Source organism: Oryza glaberrima, chromosome 4 (assembly GCF_000147395.1).
Source record: "Oryza glaberrima chromosome 4, OglaRS2, whole genome shotgun sequence".
Lineage (NCBI taxonomy): Eukaryota > Viridiplantae > Streptophyta > Magnoliopsida > Poales > Poaceae > Oryza > Oryza glaberrima.
In genome coordinates this window covers 22,507,519-22,527,159 of record NC_068329.1, presented here as the reverse complement: position 1 = coordinate 22,527,159, position 19,641 = coordinate 22,507,519, and the positions used below count along the sequence as shown (strand labels likewise).

At 46.0% G+C, this 19,641-nt stretch overlaps 2 protein-coding genes across 7 annotated transcripts; both read left to right on the top strand.

The window, feature by feature from the left end:
* Window positions 1-9,903: 9,903 nt before the first annotated feature.
* On the top strand, window positions 9,904-12,207 carry LOC127769656 (uncharacterized). Its single transcript, XM_052295266.1, has 5 exons — window positions 9,904-10,107; window positions 10,207-10,376; window positions 10,691-10,816; window positions 10,897-11,860; window positions 11,936-12,207. The coding sequence occupies exons 1-5, from the start codon at window positions 10,012-10,014 to the stop codon at window positions 12,008-12,010; spliced, it is 1,431 nt and encodes a 476-aa protein (XP_052151226.1). The 5' UTR covers window positions 9,904-10,011; the 3' UTR covers window positions 12,011-12,207.
* Window positions 12,208-13,463: 1,256 nt separating this feature from the next.
* LOC127771013 (uncharacterized) lies at window positions 13,464-19,417 on the top strand. 6 transcript variants are annotated; one of them, XM_052296812.1, is made up of 10 exons: window positions 13,464-13,646; window positions 14,821-15,992; window positions 16,406-16,530; window positions 16,606-17,030; window positions 17,109-17,195; window positions 17,553-17,639; window positions 18,320-18,369; window positions 18,658-18,757; window positions 18,852-18,947; window positions 19,073-19,417. In XM_052296812.1, the coding sequence occupies exons 2-10, from the start codon at window positions 14,908-14,910 to the stop codon at window positions 19,133-19,135; spliced, it is 2,118 nt and encodes a 705-aa protein (XP_052152772.1). In that variant the 5' UTR covers window positions 13,464-13,646; window positions 14,821-14,907; the 3' UTR covers window positions 19,136-19,417. The 6 variants fall into 6 exon arrangements, with proteins under 6 accessions (XP_052152772.1, XP_052152771.1, XP_052152767.1 ...); XM_052296811.1 differs by having other exon boundaries at window positions 16,603-17,030; XM_052296807.1 differs by having other exon boundaries at window positions 16,406-17,030.
* The last annotated feature ends 224 nt before the right edge of the window (window positions 19,418-19,641 follow it).

Sequence of the window (19,641 nt, the reverse complement as noted above, 5' to 3'; positions counted from 1 at the left end):
ATTGCTTTGAGGATGAGAGACCGAGGCGAAGCATATTTTGACTCCCAAGCCGATGCAGTAGTCCTGGAAATCGGCGCTGATGAATTGAGAGCCATTGTCGGTTATGATGCGGCGCGGTAGTCCGTATCTGCAAAATATCCCTCTGATGAACTTGATGGCGTTATCGGCCTTGATTTCCCCGGTGGGTACTGCTTCGATCCACTTGGTGAACTTGTCGATCGCTACAAATAGAAATCTGTAGCCGCCGTGTCCTCGTGGGAATGGCCCAAGTATGTCTAGCCCCCAGCATGAGAATGGCCAAGTCAGAGGGATTGTCTGGAGCGCTTGTGCAGGTAGCTTTGTGTGCTTGCTGTGGAATTGATAGGCTTCACATCACTGGACCATGTCGCATGCATCTTTAAGGGCGGTTGGCCAGAAAAACCCTTGTCGAAAGGCTTTGCTGACCAATGTCCGACCGGCAGCGTGTGACCCGCATATGCCTTCATGTATGTCGACGAGGAGTTGTCTGCCATCGTCGGTAGAGACGCATTTGAGAAATATCCCGTTTGGCGCTTTTTTTGTATAAGTCGTTGCCGACCATACAGTAGATCTTTGCTTTGCGGATTATTTTCTCAGCCTCTGTATCGTCCTCGGGCAACTCCTCGCAGCTGATGAATTTGATTAATGGGCTGCGCTAGTCGTCTGTAGTTTCGATGTCAGCAACGACGCGTTCTGCCTCAGTGACCTCCGAGCTGATGTCGGGGGTGTTCGGGCCAACTTCGCCACTTACTTCCTTCACCGATGGCTTCGTCAGGACGTCGAGAAAGGTGCCGGGCTCGAGCAGCTCTCGTCTGGATGCGCGTCGTGCTAGATCGTCTAGCTCGACGTTGTCCTTGCGGTAGACGTGCCGGACCTCGATCCCATCGAACCTCCTCTCTAGCTTCCTGACTTCTGAGAGATACTTGGATAACTCGGGGTTGGAGCATTTGTAGTCTTTGTGCACCTGGTTTGCGACTAGCTCAGAGTCCCCTTTGACGATTAGTCGCTTGGCCCCAAGTGCGGCTGCAGCTCGTATCCCGGCGAGTAGTCCTTCGTATTCTACAGTGTTATTGGTTGCCCTGAAGTTGAGGTGGATTGCGTGCTTGAATTGATCTCCGGAGGGAGATGTTAAGATAAATCCTGCCCCTGCTCCTTGGCTGTTGAGTGCGCCATCGAACGCCATTGTCCATGTCTCATTGTCGCCTTGGTTGTCTGGCTTATTATCTGGCATGGTCCAATCAGCCACGAAGTCGGCGAATACCTGAGATTTGATGGCTGTTCGCGGCACAAAGTGGATATCAAACTGGCTTAGCTCGACTACCCATTTCGCGATGCGGCCGAGAACGTCTTTGTTTCTCACAACTTCGCCAAGTGGGAAGGAGGAGACAACTGTGACTCTGTGGCTTGAAAGTAGTGGCGTAGCTTCCTTGATGTCATGATGACTGCGTAGAGCAGTTTTTGAATCTGTTGATATCTTGTCTTTGCGTCATGGAGAGCTTCGCTGACGTAATAAACTGGTCGTTGTACTTTCTCTCTCTCGATGACAATGACGTTTCTAACGGAATATGGCGTGGCGGCAATATAAAGGAATAATTCTTCATTAGGTTGGGGAGCAACGAGTACAGGGGGGTTTGATAGGTAGCGCTTGAGTGCAATAAATGCTTCTTCGGCTTCCTGTGTCCATACAAATTTGTCTTGTTTCTTCAACAAGGCGAAGAAAGGCTGTCCTCGTTCTCCCATCCTAGCGACGAATCTGCTTAATGTTGCCATGCATCCGGTTAGCTTCTGCACCTCCTTGAGTCTTGTGGGCAACTTCATGTTCTCGATTGCTTTGATCTTCTCGGGATTTGCCTCTATCCCTCTGCCAGAAACGAGGAATCCGAGTAGCTTGGCCGACGGTACTCCGAATGTGCACTTCTCTGGGTTGAGCATAAGGCGATATCGTCGGAGGTTGTCGAACGTTTCCCGCAGGTGATCAATCAATGAGTCACTCGTCTTGGTTTTGACAACGATGTCATTGACGTAAGCCTTGACATTGTTGCCAAGCTGGTTGCTAAGTGCGCCCTGGACCGTGCGCTGGAAAGTATTCCTGCTAGTTATTAGTCCGAAAGGCATCTTAACGTAGCAAAATACCCCGAACGGTGTGATGAACGCTGTTTTCTCCTCGTCCTCTTTCGCCATACTGATTTGGTGGTAGCCAGAGTAAGCGTCGAGGAAGCTTAAAAGCTCGCATCCGGCTGTTGAATCCACCAACTGGTCTATTCGAGGGAGAGGAAAGTGATCCTTGGGGCACGCCTTGTTGAGGTCTGTGAAGTCGACGCACATTCTCCATTTTCCGTTGGCCTTCCGCACCATGACTGTGTTGGCTAGCCACTCTGGATGAAGTACTTCTCTGATGAAGCCAGCTTTGAGAAGTTTGTCGAGCTCTTCTCGTATGGCTTGTTTTCGATCTGGTGCAAATCTCCGCAGTCTTTGCTTTACTGGCTTGGCATCGGGTCGCACCATTAGTTTGTGCTCAATCACCTCCCTGGGGACCCCCGGCATGTCGGACGGCTGCCAAGCGAACACGTCGGCATTGTCGCGGAGGAAGGTGATGAGCGCGAGTTCCTATTTCTCATCTAGTGTAGCCCCGATTTTGGCAGTCTTGTCGGGGTTAGCACTAGAGAGCGAAATGATTTTGATGGCGCCGTCTGGCTTCGGCGTCTTGTTTAGCTTGCTCACTTTCTTGGGTGGCTCAGACATGGCAGGTGGGGTGGGTGTTTGCTCGACCATGTCGAGGCTCCGCTTGTCGCACTGCACCGCCAGCTTTGCGTTCCCCTAAATAGTGATTGTCCCTTCGGTCCCGGCATCTTGAGCACTTGATATGCGTAGTGGGATGCGGCCATGAACTTCGCAAGTGCAGTTCTCCCGATGATGGCGTTATAAGTTGTATCGAATTCAGCGACATCGAAGGTGATCTGCTCTGTTCGGAAGTTGTTGGCTTGGCCGAAGGTCACGGGCAATGTGATCTTGCCCAAAGGTCTGGATGATGATTGGGGAGTAATTCTGTCACGCCTGGAATTTCTATCCAAAATTCCAAACGCTTACATGTGTATGAACCCTCGTCCAGGAATCAGCCGAGGCACACAATAACAAATTGATAATAGAGTACAATTATTACTCTAATTAATAAGCGAATAAAATGTCATTACAGAGGTAGATAGTTCCTCTCAATCAATAAAGATCTATGCAGCGGAAAAATAAGATAAACGACGCAGACGACTCCACTCCACAGGCAGCTTGACCAGGGCTACACCTAATCCTCCACACCATCAGCATCACTGTAGAACTCCTCCTCTGATGAATGATTGCAAGGTGAGTATATGACATACTCAGCAAGCCACGCAGCAAATATGCAAGTGCACAGGATAACAAAGGATGGCATAGTAGGGTTTCATTTGCATAAACAGCATTTAATAAACATTTCAGAATTTAATAAAACAGTTAAGTAATAATTAAACAATATTAATCCAACACTATACAACATACCCTGTTGTATAGGCCCAACCATTCTGAACAACCATCCCGGCTGCACAGTTCTATCTCCAAACCAGGAATATACCATTCCAATCTAGGAGCTAATCAAATTATTACCAGTTACAGCATCTTTTATTATGGTGAGAAGTGTGAAACTAATCACGAAAGACATTGTTAGACCCGCCTATAACCGCGGGCACGGCTATTCGAATAGTTTTACTCTGGCTAGAGGTGTACCACTGTACCCACAAGACACAGCCCCACAACATGTCACCATGTGCCTCAATACCACCACGGTACCTCGGAAAGGAGCTGTGACAGTACCCCTCGCACAACACAATCCACCACACGACACCGTTCCTGGATCATAATCACCCCCTTATAAACAAGGCATGGACTCCCCAGCGACCCCCGTGGGCTTATCTCCGCCACTTCTCAGTCTGGTGCCCCGCAATAAACCATGCTATACAAAAGGTAAAGCCGTTGCCCACGCTGGCTTGTGGTTGGCACGGTTAATGTTTCACAACCGAAACTCGTGAACCGGTCCTTAATTGTTATGAGCACGACCATCAAAACCATGTGCTCACAACCCACCATTATCAGGTTTTAGTTGGCAAATTAATTAATTAACCAATCATAATTAACCATCACGAGCTATCATTAAGCCATCATTAAATAATAGTGAGTCATAAGTTATCCCAATGGTGTGCTAAGGTTTCTAAGCATGGCTAAGCAATCATATCTAACATCTAGCTGAACCAATATATAAAGCCCAACTAGTCAAGTTATAATTACCCGAGGTATCAAGGAATAAAGTAATCAAGAACAAAAGGGCTATAACAAACAATAGGTTAATTCCACCCAATGACATTCGAAAATAAATGCAATAGTTGAATAGAAACAATAGCTTTAAACGGGATCAACATGCTCAAAGGGTTGTTTGGGATCTGTGTGACTTGCCTTGCTGGCCTTGGAACTCTTCAAAATCTTCTCCCGCAAAATCAGACTCTCCGGGAACGTTGGAGTCTAAACAGAAAAGAGCAAAAACACCAAAACAGCACATAAACAAGCATGAACAGTACATGTGGATATTTTTAACATGCAGATCTCAATTTTAGAAAAATTTAGAGACTTGAACCAACTAAATCCGAGCTAAGATGAATTAGTTATGAATTTTCAAAGATTAAATCGGTTTAAAACACTTATATGGATTTTAATTGAATTATGACGCAATAATGAATTACTTTTGAAAAGGAAAAGGGAATTATTGCGTCAGCGGCTAGGGTTTGCGGTGGACCGGGTGCACGGCGGCGGTTCACAAGATTGGACGGCCGAGATCGATCCATCCCAAACGGACGGCCGAGATCGATCGGGTCTACCGCGGCTCACGAGAAACGACGACGACGACGTCAGCGGTGACGTCACCACCGGCGGTGGCTCGGGCGCGCAAGCTCGCCGGCGAACGACGGCGCGACGACGCGAACGGAGGGCACCTACGGGTAGCGGACGGCACGGCGAACTCACCGGTGACCAAAGAAGCGGTGGAAGACCAACGGACGGTGACGGCGTTGAGGAAGAAGCGGCGGCGACCTTCGGCTTGACGACGACGGCGATGCTCCGGCGACCTACGGCGACGACGGAGGGGCGGACGAGGACGGCGACACGATGGCGACCACGATGGTGACCTCCCCGAGCGACGGCGACGACTGGAGCGACGGCGGCGCACGGCTGGAGCGACGACGACGACGGTGGCGCGAGGGCTCACGGCGCTAGGGCTCTACGGGCGACGAGGGATGAAGGCGAGGGTGGCGGCGGGTAGCAGAGACACCGGGGGTCCTTTTATAGGGGTTGGAAGGCGGCGGCGAAGGCCCACGGCGACCGGCGACGCGAAGGAAAGGTCTAAGGTTCGGGAAAAGAGACGAATCCGATTCGAGATCGAATCCACGAATTTCCAAAGCGATTTAGATGAAGTTTCCAAAAGGGAAAAGGTAGAGTGGATCACGGGGATCCTTTCCCCTCAATCAATTTCACCGGAAACGAAAGGGACAGCCGGATTTGGAATGGCGGCGGCGGCGCGGCGCAGCTAGGGTTTCGTCGGGAGGAAGACGACGACCCTGACAGGCGGGCCCCACCAGTCAGCGGCGAACACGCGCGCGGGCGGGCGGGTGCAGGCCGGCTTGGGCCGAGGGAGAGAGAGGTGGATTGGGCCGACTTTCGGCCCAAAGCCAAAAGAGACTTTTAAAAACCTTTTTCCATTTAAATTATCCATGAAATGCAATTCCATTTATTAAAAATACTTCCTTGGCTCAAATAAATCCCAGAAAAATCTAGGAATTATAGAATCAAGCAAAGTATTTAATGAAATTTTATCTAGCCCCATTTTATATTGGAATTTATTATTTAAAATTAGATCTTCTTTTCAAGGCTTTTAAAATCAATTCTAATAATTCCAATCAAACAACAATTTACATATTTGGGATTTTTAGGGTGTGACAAATTCCATGGAAGGGTTGATCAGTTGGTGTCAACTCACTTTGCGGGACTCCCATTGCATCCAGAGTGCTGGCGAAGAGGAGATTGATCGAGCTGCCACCGTCGATGAGAACTCGTGCTACCTTGACATTCCGAATAGTGGGCTCGACCACGATCGGATATCGACCTGGGATAACAGAGGTCTTGGGGTGGTCCTCCTCCGAGAACTCTATTCTCTGCTCAGACCACTTCATCTTGGGTGCAGCCCCCCGCCACGTTGAACAGACTTCACGTTCCACTTTCTTGTATTCTCGCTTGGAGGAGTACGTTGTGGAGCCGCCGAAGATGTGTGAGACGTGGAGGTCGGAGTCCGGGTACGCAGAGTCCGATTCGTGAGGAGGTGTCTCCTCGTTCTTCTCGACAACGCGTACCCGCTTGCCCTTTTCAAATGCCATGTGCTTCTCGAGCGACCTTTTGAAAACAAGGCAATCCTCCAGAGAATGTCTGTCCGTTTTGTGTATGGGGCACCATGATTTCTTTGTATCGCTGCCCTGTGGGTCTGGGCGCTTGGGAGGGTTCGCGTACTTAGCTGCGAGGACTTCTGCTTGAGCTTTCCTTTTCCCGTTCTTGCGATTTTTCTTCTTGTTTAACTCAGATGCGTCTGCGGCTGGTTTCTTCTCTCCCCCGGTCTTCGGCTTGTCGTTCTTGCGTCTTAGCGCGTCATCCACGTGGGCGCACCGCTCAACAATCTCGAATAATCTTCGAGTAGTTGTGATGCGTCTTGTTGCCAACTCCTGGGTAGTGTAGCGATCTCTGACACCGGACTTGAAGGCACGAATTACAAAAGCGTCGGTAATCTCAGGAATGGTGTTTCTGCACTCGTTAAAGCGCCGAACGTATTCCCTCAATGATTCCCCCGAGTTTTGTGTTAACGCGTGTAAGTCGTCTTCGATCGCGTGGCGCTTGCATGTTCCTTGGAAATTGGCGACGAACTATTGCCACATATCTGCCCACGAAGAGATTGAGTAGGGAGGAAGATGCATCAGCCATGAACGTGCAGAACCCTTCAACGCAGTTGGTAAATAGTTCGCCAATGCGTTGTCATTTGCTCCAGCAGCATAAAGCACTGTCGAGCAGACTTGAAGAAATTCTTCTGGGTCGGTGCTCCCATCATACTTTTCAATGGCCCGGGTCGGAATCTCTCAGGCCATCGGACATCATGTAGGGAACGACCGAAAGCCCTACACCCAGCACTGGGGGCGGTGGGTTGCCGGCGGTCGCGTGACCTTCGTGGATGTCTGTCTGACGATGAAGAGGACGCGGATGATGACGATGACGAGGGGTCGCTTGGCTCCGGCGTACGATTACGAGGATGACGACCTAGATCCCGGGAATCTTGTCGTTGTCTCTCGCTGTTATCTCGGTGCCAATCTCCTTCGTCGTCGTCGTTGCGGCGACGGCCATGACCAGTATTGTCTGGCCCCCGCCGTTCGCGATCGTTGCATTCTCGGTCCTCGTTTGGGCTGTCTCCTCGATCATGGCGCCGTGAAGAAACATGACGCCGAGAGCGATTTGCATCGTCCCGTGTGCGCCGTGCTTCTCGGCGACCGTTAATTTGATCTTGAAGATCGCCAGTGCCACGAGGTGGAGGGGTAGCCTGTCGAGGCGATTCCCTCCGCTTCGGATCTTCACCATTGGGGTTGGCGATTGGTGGCTGTTCTTGGTGTGCTGCGATAACGGCCTCTTCGAACGCATTGCTAAGGTTGGTCACCGACTCCCGTAATCGTTCTGTCCAACGCTCGAGGTTGTCGTTCAGAACGGGATCGAAAGGAGTTTCCCTCAGTATAGTTTGAATAGCCCTGATGTGCTGAGCTGGAGTAGTCGATTGATTTGCCGCTTCTGTGTTGGCTTGAGCTGACGTGCCAACGTCATCGATAACTAATACCTCCCGCGGTGCACTTGTTGTCGATGACCCGTAGTCTTCGAGGAGATGTAAGAACGATGGTTCGTGAGGATCGAGATCGATTACCCCAACGAATCGATCTGAGGCTGGAGTCGCTCCCTGTTCCTTGCCGTTATCCCTGGCGGGGACGTATGACTTAGGAGACGGGGTCTTCATGGCGCCGAGGAGAACTTTGCAGCTCGAGAGATCGTGATTCTTTGTCTTGTGGATAGGACAATAGATATCCCGAGTTGGAGAAATACGCTGAATTCCATGTTCTTTGTAGGCGCGAATTCCAGCACGGACGTCGATGAATACCCAGCAATCTTGAAGGGTATGTTTCTTGGTTTTGTGGATAGGACACCAAGACCTGATAGCTTCGGGAGTCATCTTTGCCGGTCCGTGTTTTTCGTCGGAGGGACAAGACTTGGCCGCATCAGAATCCTTCCCGAGTTTGGATGTAGTCGGTAATCCGTTCTCCATTTCAACGGGTGGGTTTTTCGACATGGAGCCGTCTTGGTTCGTAGCCACTGCGTTCTTGTTTTCAGTCATTGGAGGACCGGTTGAGATCGGCGTCGTGGTGTAAACCGGGAAGACGATTTCGCCGACTTGAGTCCATACCAGCATTGTTGAAGTCGAGAGTGTTTGGCTGGAGCGGGTGTTGACGTTGTTGTCGACGAAGCTTGATGGCATAGTAGTAGAACCTTGAGTACCAAGTCCCCCTACCTGGCGCGCCACTGTCGACGGGTGATACCCGTAGGCCGGATATAGAGTGTATAGGGGTACGCTGGTACAAGGATCTACGTAGTACGACATCAAGCAATCAAAAGACAGGAATTATACTGGTTCAGGCCCCTTGACGGGTAATAGCCCTAATCCAGTTGATATGGGATTATATAGCGGAAAACACAGGTTACAAAGGAAAAGATGGAACTTGTCAGATTCGGCGAGATTGTAGTCGAGTTGATTCGACTAGCTCTCGACGACTTGGCTCCTCGCAGGCTCCGGCTTCGTAGACTGTGTGGGTTGTGTTGGCTCTGAGATTCGATCTCCTATGCCCTCCCCGGGGGATCCCTTTTATACCATAGGTCTGATGCTCTCCGAGTAGGACTCGAACACACCAGACCTAGCACGATACGTAGGTAACCCAGTCCTTGTCCGAGAAGGACTCTTTCCGTCTGTTGATTTCGTGAAAAGTTTCCTTAGATTATGAAGGAAATGTCCGCGTACGCGTGGGCATGCCACGTCGATACGTAACGTATATCGAAGGGTAGAGGGTATGCCAGACCCGTAACCCTGACAACGATGATCTAGGCTCGCGAGCCAAAACAAGCGGCTCGCGAGCTAGCTCAGCTCGGCTCATTTCAGCAACGAGCTGAAAAGGAGGCTTCTTGGGCTTGGCTCGTTTGGCTTACGAGCAGAGCCAAGCCAACCAAGCTCGTGCCAAGCCCGAGCTTTTTTTCCACCCCTAGCGGCGATGCGCCAATAAGGAGAAGTTAGAGTCACTGCTCTATCAGAGAATACCAGCGGTTGGTGCCTGGAGAGGAGAAATAGGCCCGTCGAGGTTGGTGCGTGGAGAGAGAGAGGAGGAAAATGTTATGGTCAATGACATGTGGGCCATGCAATTACTATTATTTTTTCACTGGCTAGATATGTACGTCAGCCTCATGTATATCAAAACTACTCAGGTTTGAATTGAGGGGTACATTGAACGGTTTTAGAAGTTGAGAGATCTCTAAAAATCTGGTTTTGAAATTTGAGGGTGCATTTTAAATCAACGCAATAGCTGAGGGGGCGAAATAGACTTATTCCTAATTCAAACCAGCAAATCAGCCAATAGCAATCAGTGCAGCCACCTACCTGCCCGCGCCGCACCCTGGCCCTCTTGGTCTTCAATTCTTGGTTAGCAACGGTCAGATTCCTCACCGAATCCGCACTATCCGCCACTACCAAAACTAATTTATAAAATACTTTCTCGAAATCCCCGGAAAAAAATTCAAAATCGAGCCACTCCATCGAATCCTTCCACCCGGCTGCTCCCGTCCTCCCGCATCTTCGCCTCCATGGGCTGCTTCCTCGCCTGCTTCGGCGACCGCCGCCGCCGGCGGCAGCCGCGGAGGCAGTCTCCGGCGAGGTCCCCGCCGCCGCGGCCGGACCATGTGAGATTCTGGTCTCGGGTGCTCGCCCCTGTGGTAGGGCGCTCGGGTGGGTGATGGTGATTCCGTGAGTTCCTGATGGGTTTCGGATTTGCCCCGCAGGTTGCTCTGCTCGGCAAGGCGTTGACGGCGGTGGATGTGGAGGCGAAGGAGGAGGTGGAACCGCCGCCACTGTTGCAGGAGGCGAAGGATGTGTTGCTGGCACCGCCGCCCATGCCGGTGGAGGCTGCGGAGGAGGTGGTCACTGGCGCAAGGCCCGGAAAGGAGCTGAGGTGCGTGTAGCCTCCACTGTGGTCGTCTTTGCGTGCCTGTGAATTTTCGCTGTTGTGCTCGAATGCTTATGCGAATGCGTGAGAATGGCTGGTAGGGAGAGAATTGCAGCTCGGGTGTTTGCTGAAACGCCTCAGAGAAGCAGCACCGTAGTATTGACTGACATGGATATGAACATGTCCTAATGCTCGGCAGCCTGCTTATAACTGTTAATTGCCTAATTCCCAAATGCCATATACGTTTGGTTCCGTATTTCTATGGCTGTACCTTCACCTTGTATTCGATGTTGTATTTCTTACTGTTAATCTGTTTGCAGTGAGCAGAAGGCATCGCCAGCAAGCTCTTTGCTGCCGGAGAAGCAAGTAACACCGCCACTCTCCCCGGTGGCACACTCACCACCTTTGGCGGAAGCAGTTGTTTGCACTCCTGATCCAGAACTCAGGTAGGTTAACGAAATGATTAGTGTATGAATTGTGATTCGGCTTGTGTGCCTGTTAACATGCCGTCTTTCTTGATGCATAGGGAGGTGGGCGGAGAAGAGAGCCGCAGCAGTGGCAAGAAGAAAGTAACGTTCGACATGAATGTTACGGCATATGAAAACACTGCACCGGCTGACCAAGAGGAGGAACCACCAGAGCCTGTCAGTATGGTAGAAAATGAAGATGGAAAACACATGCAAAAGGATGTGCTGCTCCCGGAGAATCACCGTTACCGGAATTGCTCAGACAGCGAAGAAGAAGAAGATGAGTATGGTGAGGACGACAACTACGGTGATGATAGTGATGAGGAGGAGGAGGATTTTGTAGACTGCAAGATTGATTTAGTAGACAAGGATGAACTGTACACTGAAGATAGCAAGCAGGAGTCCCATGAGTCTCTTTTCTCATTGCAAATGTACAGAGATCAGCAGAATGACAATGAAGTCAGCAGCCCTGCACCTAAGAGCAGTAGTACCTCTGTAGAGGAACAAAGCCCTCTAATTCAGAGAAACAATCATCGCGACAGAGGCCAGTATGTCCGTCCTGTGCTGAATCCGGTTCAGAATATGTCACAGTGGAAGGAAGTAAAAGCCCAAGCAGCACCAGCTAAAAAGTCGAATAAGGAGAATGTAAATTCAGTGCCAAAGGTAGGTGCAACCCCTGAAAATTCTATCAAGAAGGAAGTTTCTGTGGATGCGAGCCTCTCTACTTGGTTGGTTTCTTCAGATAACTCAACAGTAGACAAGGTGCAAAGTGGATCTCCTTGTTCCATTTCAACTGTAAACCGAGATGAAAGGCCTGTCCTGGGTGCTTTGACGGTCGATGACCTTAAGCAATCATCAGCTAAATCATCTCCACGAAGGTCTCCCAGCCATAACCGTGAAGAGGCGATCTTGGGTACGGTGGGAAGTTACTGGAGTAGCACCAAGCAAGACAATGCACACTGTTCTTCAAGATCAGATTCAGGAACCAATGGAATCCCCAATACGACAAGCAAATACAGAGAGGTGCATTCAACACTCAAGTCATATGTTTCTTCAGATTTTTGAATGATGTACTGATGCTTCAGTGGGTTGCTGCAGGACAAAAGGGTAAACTGGCACTCAACTCCCTTCAATGTCAGGCTGGATAGAGCACTGAAGAAATCCTCTGCATGAGCTTGTTTCTCTTCATTTAAGCGTTTGAAAATTTTCAAGTGTGCCAAGTCCTTGTTTGTTGTCCACCTTGTAAGAATGTGTAAGATTTAGAGTGTGAAGCCAATTTCATTTCATGTACATGAAGGTGCAGAAGTTCTTCTGGATTTTGGACCTGCTTGCGTGCTTGCAAATAATTGTGAAAAGATGCTACTCGCCGGTTATTGCCCATCTTTCCATGTTCATGCATTTCTGCAAAGCCCACTGCAATCCTGAGTCTATGGTTACACTGACTGTTCTTTCGATTTGGATTCATCATATCCTCACGCTGTCACGCCTTACCCTGCAAGTTGGCTTATTTACTTGACCACTTCCACATACATTTGTGATTTGTTTGGCCCTCCTGGCTCCTGTTCATATCATGGTAGACTGAAGTACTGAACGTTAGTGGTAAATTGATACAGTAGCTCGTAAATTTCAGCAAGTTCACGTCGTCCAGATCATTTTTTTATTTTGACTTTGCTATACATTTGCTGATAAATTTTCTCCTAAAAGTTTATCAAATATAAATATAGTTTAATTGTAGTGTAATTATATCTAAGTTGTATATAATTACAATGTTACTTGCATGTAACTTTTACATAATTTCTAGCCACTATATTTGTTTCAAGATTCATGCAAACAGTGAAGGAAATAATCATATCGTGCATATGTGTGAGGGCATTTCGTCCTGAGACGTCTGCTTCTTAGAAATTTCGTGTTACCGCGAGATTTTTGAAGTTACATATAAATTATATTGTAATTATTATAATGTAATTACACTATGACTATCCATATCAATTTTGCTATACATTTATCGACAAATTTTCGCATAAAGAATTGACAGGTGTAAATACAGTGTATTTACATCATAACTTGCATGTAACTTTTAAAAATCTTACCATAACATGCTATTTTCACGAAGCGAAAATCATGGGACCAAATCCCTTTACTTGTGCGTTGTGATTTTCTTCTTCTCCATTTGCACGAATCTTAAAACAAATCTAACGGTTTTCAAAATTACATGAAAGTTACACATCGGTTACAGTGTAGTTACATGTTAGCTAGAATTTAATTACACTACTATTGTACTATATTTACATTTGATAAACTTTTAGAAGAAAATATATCGGCAAATGTATAGATATTCCCATCTATATTTATATCTGTTAGTAGTTTCTTTTAAGAGAATTTGTCGAGGAATATATAGGTAGTTTTTTTTTTCCCTTTGAGAGGAACTTTGGTGAAGATGTACATATATGTCACGACCACGGTCCACGGGTACTGCTGACGGCCCAAAGTTTTGGCCCGGCCCATCTCTGCTCGCTTGCGACGCCAGAGCCCACCGATTGCCTCACGGGCTCACGCCCGTCCTGCTCACGCGGCAGAGGGAGGCGAATTCGCAATCGGAATTTGGATTGGAAGCAGGCGACAACAAATCGAGGGGGACAGGGGCGTAGATAATTTCGAACCGAAAAAAGGAGAAAAAGACGGGAAAAAAAAAACAGACGAACCAGCGAGAGAGAGATGCAACGAGCTTGAGGCGATCTCGACCGCCACCATCCATCCATCCTCCGCGAGACCGCGACCCGCCGTCGCCTCCAGATCGTGCTCCGCCCAGGTACGCGGTTTCATTTTTTTTTAAATATATTTTCTTCGGTTAGTTGTTGCGGCCTCGCTGGGATTTGGGGATTTTCGGCCCAATCTCGCTTGTGGCAGTCCCCTCCCGCCGCAGCGGCGGTTCTCGATAGGCGGAGGCCCCTCCCCTGATCTCGCGTGGAGCGGAAGGGAGATCCATGATCCATCTAGGGTGATTTGTTTTTACTGGTAGTTTTGATCTGTTGTTCCAAGAACGATTTTGTTCTTTGCTGTGTGCAATCAAATACGTATCTCAGTATTTAATAAGACACCCAAATCCATCCTATCACTTGTGTGGATTTAATCGATTTAGTTATAATAGCAGCTTATTTCCCCAAATTTTTGGTTCACGCCCCACTTTAAGACTTCTCCTAAGAGATGGGGTGCAGTACAAGATTGTTAATTCGATGTTAGAACAGCCATTTACATTTCTTCTATTGATTTTCAGATGGGTGAAATATTGATGATGTATTTGTATTTTAGAGGGGGATATCATTACCCTGCCATTTTGTAGCTGGAGTTATGATTTTTCTCTCTGTCGAGTTGAACCAATTTTAGTTCTTTAACAGTAGTAGTAGGTCATAGGTACTGATTTCCTTATAATTTACAAAGACAAAATATCTCATCTTTAGACCCCCATTTGTTGCAAGTTCATATATTCTGTTTTGAATCAACTCTAGCAAGCGGTGGATTTCACGATAAGTAGAAAGTACTGATTATTATTTGCACTTGAATAATTATATCTGGAAGCTAGAATTGAGTATTCAAGGAAGCATGCTCTTTGAAGAAAGTATTCACTTGATCCAGTCCAGTTTGTTGTTTACTTCTACATTTCTTTCTTTGGCAATATATTTGGGAGCAGCTTGTGAATCCAGTGAAAATGGTCCAGACCATCATTGTTACTTACACTTCATGACCTCGTTCCTTCACCAACCAGATTAAGGATTCCAGCATCCACCTCCATGTTGGCCATCATCTTGTGGGTTCTGGTGCCAAGCACCTGCTGCATGTTACTACAGAAACAGTTCCCCTTTTCTTTTCTTTTTTACTGCAGACCAAATTTTCCTGCTAAGTTTATTTGTTCTTTCTAAAACAAATCTTACTTACTGGTTCTTGTTGTAAGGCAGCTCTTTTCATAACATCTCTGTATCTTGTAGGAAGTGTTGGAGAATTTTAATCATAAATTGACATGTAAAGGAGAGGAGGCAAGCTATCTGTAACTGAAATAGTTTCGGTGGGATACCATGGTTGACATAAACCCTGATCACATCTTTGAGGTTCCGGACACCCCTGACCGAATACAGCAGTCAACATGCCCTGTATCTAGCCCAGCTGCTAGGAGAGGTATTGCAAAAGCAGCTGGAAATCCATTACCATCGCGAAGAATTAAATTTAAGATCACAAATAACTCCATCCAGGGTCAATCAAGTAGAGGCAATGCAAGTAGTGTGTCGCCTGCACCTTTAGATGCTGGCGATATTTTTAAACAAGCCGAGTTGGCACGATTGCTGCCAGTGGCAGAAGATCCTGAAGCAAGATCATCCTTGCTAAAATCAGGTCGGACGATAGAGACATCTGTTGAGAATGAAAAGGTGCCACAAAAATCTGGTTTGGATCAGAGCATGAATATTTCAAACAATATAAATTGCAGGGGCTCTGGAGAAAGGGACCGTAGTTGCCAAATCAGAAAAGGGGATATTAGTGCACGGGATGCCAATAGCTGCAATGCTGACTTTCTCTGTTTAGGATCAGGTCTTCCTACTACTACGGTGGGAAAACCACGAAACAGAATGGGGATTATCACCTTTAAGAAGCCGAAGGAAGTAGTAGGTGCTAATGTCTGTTCAGTATCGAGTCCTAGAGAGGGCAAAGGGGAAGAGATCACTGACAAGGGCACAACAGGAATTTCAAGCTCTACACCAAGCATTGTTCCTCAAAGGCATGTGGGCCAAAGAAAGCTGGTGCGGAATGGTTGTATTTCTCCCTCCAACATAGCCAAAAGAAGTCTGAAGGTTGATGAAAAGCGAGAAATATGCTCTACAAGTGGACTCTTACACTATCCAGATACTCAGGTTGATGCTTCTGGGAAGGGAAATGTGATAGATCTTACTGATAGTTCACCTATAATAAGAAGGCAGGGAAACACTGCAACTGACATGGAAAAAAGGTCAGGGAGAAAGTTGGCAATAGGCAGAGCTGGGGAGACGGTAATTCCACTGGCTGCAAATCAAGTGAACAGTATTTTTTCTGAAGGTAACAAGAATAAAGGAAAAGAAATTTCCCATGATGTCGTGGGTGCTAAGCAGTCTGGAGAGGCTTATATGAGGAGGTATGTCCTGTCTCTTTTTTCCTATGGGCATTGTCAGTTCATTTCATTTATATCTAGGATGTATCAATATGAGTACAAGATATGGAGGAAATGTTTTTGTTTAAAAGAACTGTGAATTTGCGATAAGGTAAATTCTGGCTTTTAGGGTAGTAATTTTATTGGTTGAATTTAAGTTTACAAAATTCTTGTGCATGTGGTTACAATTTGTGAACTTTTGAAAATTGTAAGCAGGAGATGCTAATTCTTTTTACAAATCTTTTTTTTTCAGCAAAATAACCTTCCTTTAAAATCATACAGTATGACTAAACTAGTTTTGCTCCATTGTTGGACTTACAAAAATGCATGATTAATTTGTTGCTATGTTTAGATTATTGCATGTCTAGAACCTTTACCTGCACTTTCACTATTGTTAGGGTTTGTCCAAGATCCATGGGAGATTCTTCTTCCGTTGCAAACAATGATCACACCGGTATAGGTTCTGAGCAAGGTTGGAGAACAACGCACAATAATACTAGTAATATACCCATGCCACTATCAGGTAAGATGACCAATAGTTGTGGAAGAGAATCTGGATCTTCTGAACAGTCTAATCTGGATCGAGCATCTGCAGCAGGAGACAGCAATAACTCAATTGAGGGAGGAGACAACAATAACTCAATTGGTGGAGCAAAAACATTGCAGATTGCTAGTTTTGTTAATAGAACAATAAGGATCAGTAGCAGAAAGAGGAAGCACATCGCAAGTTCTTACCATCCTGGTGAAAGCTCTAGCTCTGTTGATGTTGATCAACCTAGAGTTGCATCATCAGACTCAACAGCTGCTAGAAATCATACCACTCACCGTCATCATATTCCTGTAGTAGATATTGATGACATATGCTCTCCTGAAGTAAGGCCTAGTTTGAGTGGGATTGGTAGCAGCAACCGGACCTCAGTGGATCCCAACATAAGAGAACAGTTGGAGTCTGATGAGTTATTGGCTCGCCAACTTCAGGAGCAGCTTTACAATGAAACTCCTCATGTTGTTCCCACAGAAGAGGTGTAATTCCTGACTCTCTCTCTCTCTCTCAAAATACTTTTGCGAGCTGTACAATGATATTTTATTTTAATAAAGCAGATTGATGCGATCATAGCAATGTCACTTCAACATGAAGGTAATGCGCAGCCGACATCTAGAACTGCGAGGCGGTTCCAAAGCACTACAGTAAGAGCACCTTGCTGTTCATCTTTACTTTCTCCATATCCACAGCGTGCCTGTGTGAATGAGGGTCGGGTCTCATAGTTGTTGCTCCATTCGTCAGTAGTATGCCATCCACACATCTGTTAGCTTTCTATAGCACACGCTGCTGTGAGATCACAGTTGCCGAAAATGAAATTACAGGAATCCTTCAGTTTGCACAAGTTATGACAGTTCATGCTGCCCATAACAAACCAGCCTTTTCTTGTGGTTGATCCAAATGATGGGCTTTGTTTTATGACAGTTCCTTGAATGTGTTGTTTAACAATACACTAATCTGTTGACATTGACATGTTTTCTCTTTTCCTTGTTCCTTTTTGTTAGAGAGGTCCAAGGGTATTGCGTTCAACTGTTCCTCAGCATGCTAATAGGGTTCGATATGACTCAAACAACAGAAGAATAATTTACCAGGTATGCTACCCTAATAACTTTGGGAGTGGTATTTCTTTCTCTTGCCTGTAACAATATTATTGCCTATAAAACTTGATACTACTTCTGAACAGGAAAAATCTTTTGGTTTAAAAAGTCAACTGTCATTTATCTTGCTTTGCTTCCATGTCATGTGCATTACAGTATAAACTAAATTCTAGTTCTTAACCTATTGTAAAATGTGCCAAATAGCTTAAGGACGCTATGAAGTTTGTTCTATGTTTTTTTTTTATTTGTGACATACACTGAAATTTGGAAGGGCAAATATTTAGGTTTTTTATATGTCCTTCTATAGCCAATAAAGCGTTTATTTTATGGCTCAAAACTGACACTGATTTCAACCGTCGTTTTGTACTTTAGCTCTGTTTGAGCTTTTCAGTAGATTCAATAAATTTCATATTTTATCAAACTGGTTGATTTCATCTCTTTGTAGTATTTGATCCCCTCATGCATTTCCTGTCCTTTACAAAGGAAACAAGATCCCCTTTTGTGTTACCTAACGGTTGGGTTGTGTGTATGATTGAGAGGCTGCCCCTTATACATTGTTGTGTAGTAGATTACTTCAGATTAAGTAAAGCCTTTCATCACATTTACAGTTGGTGGTTCTTTTATTGAAATGATTCCGAAAGATAATTAACAGCTTCTAGCCAACATTTTTGCAGAGAGCTCTTTCCAGATACCCTGCTGCACATATTCAACCTAATATTGATCTGTAAGTGACTTTCTCCTGTTGTTACTTCCATTGCTTTACCTGCTGTGCTTTTCACCGAATATCATAGCTGGTTCATATAAGTTGTCATCCAACTTGAATATTTCTTTGATAATCTTTATTTACTTGTTTTGCTGGGTGACTTTCTTCTATGCCTGTGAAAAGTAATAGTGCTAGTATACAGTAATGATAGGGAAGTATATACCGTGATACCATTTTGCTGATATTAACGAGTTTTATTTGATTGGAAAATTTGATTTTTTTTTTTAACTAAAGGAAGTTTCCTTGCAGAAATGATTATGATGCACTGCTTGCATTAGATGAAAATAACCACCAGCATGCTGGTGCTTCAGAAAGCCAGATCAATAATTTGCCTCAGTCAGTAATCCAGGTAAAATATTTGAGTAGGATTCACAACATATTGCTTTTTTACTGTTTGTTTGCTTTGAAAGTCCTAACTATTATGGGTTTTCTGCTTTGAACAGTCAAATATTGAAGAGCCGTGTGCAGTTTGCCTTGATAATCCCTCTATTGGTGATACGATCCGCCGCTTGCCATGCTTTCACATGTTCCATAAAGAAGTATGCAGTGTGATTGTTATATATCATTGATATTTGCTGAATCCTGTTGCATTTCTTTCTTTTTTTTTTTTTTTTTGAGAGTGAATCCTGTTGCATTTCTGATGTCATCTGTTTGCACTCTGCAGTGCATAGACGAATGGCTAAGAAGGAAGAAACTATGTCCAGTTTGCAAGTCTGGGATCACATAAAGGTGACAATTCGGTTCCATGAATATTCTGCCCTTAGACTCAAGAAAACAGAAGGAAGTCGCCTGCAACAGTGGTTGCGTTTCTATCTTTAGACGACAGTGGTATCGGCGGGAGGTTGCGCAATCTTGTAGAGCCTTGTTCTAATTGCCTTCGGTGCTAATTCTCTGTTTTGTGGGTTTAGGCACGATATTTTGTATATCCATGTGTTTTATTCATCAACTGGCATAAAAGGTCATTATCGATTGATTGCTTATCAGCCAATGAGATATGCTGTCATTGCAAGACATGACGAAAATGTGCGTTGTCCATCACATATGCAAGTTATGCCTGCAAGGTCTGGAGAGCATAACAGGCATGTTGCTAGTCACACGTGAGTATCTTTTATATTCGCTGCGGACGCTGTGTAGCTCACTCGGAAGAAGATTTTAGTACTCTGTTCGATCCCCTAGCTCACGCTGATAGGACACTCTCGAAATAGATTTTCGAGAGTAATTACGAGCTTATGG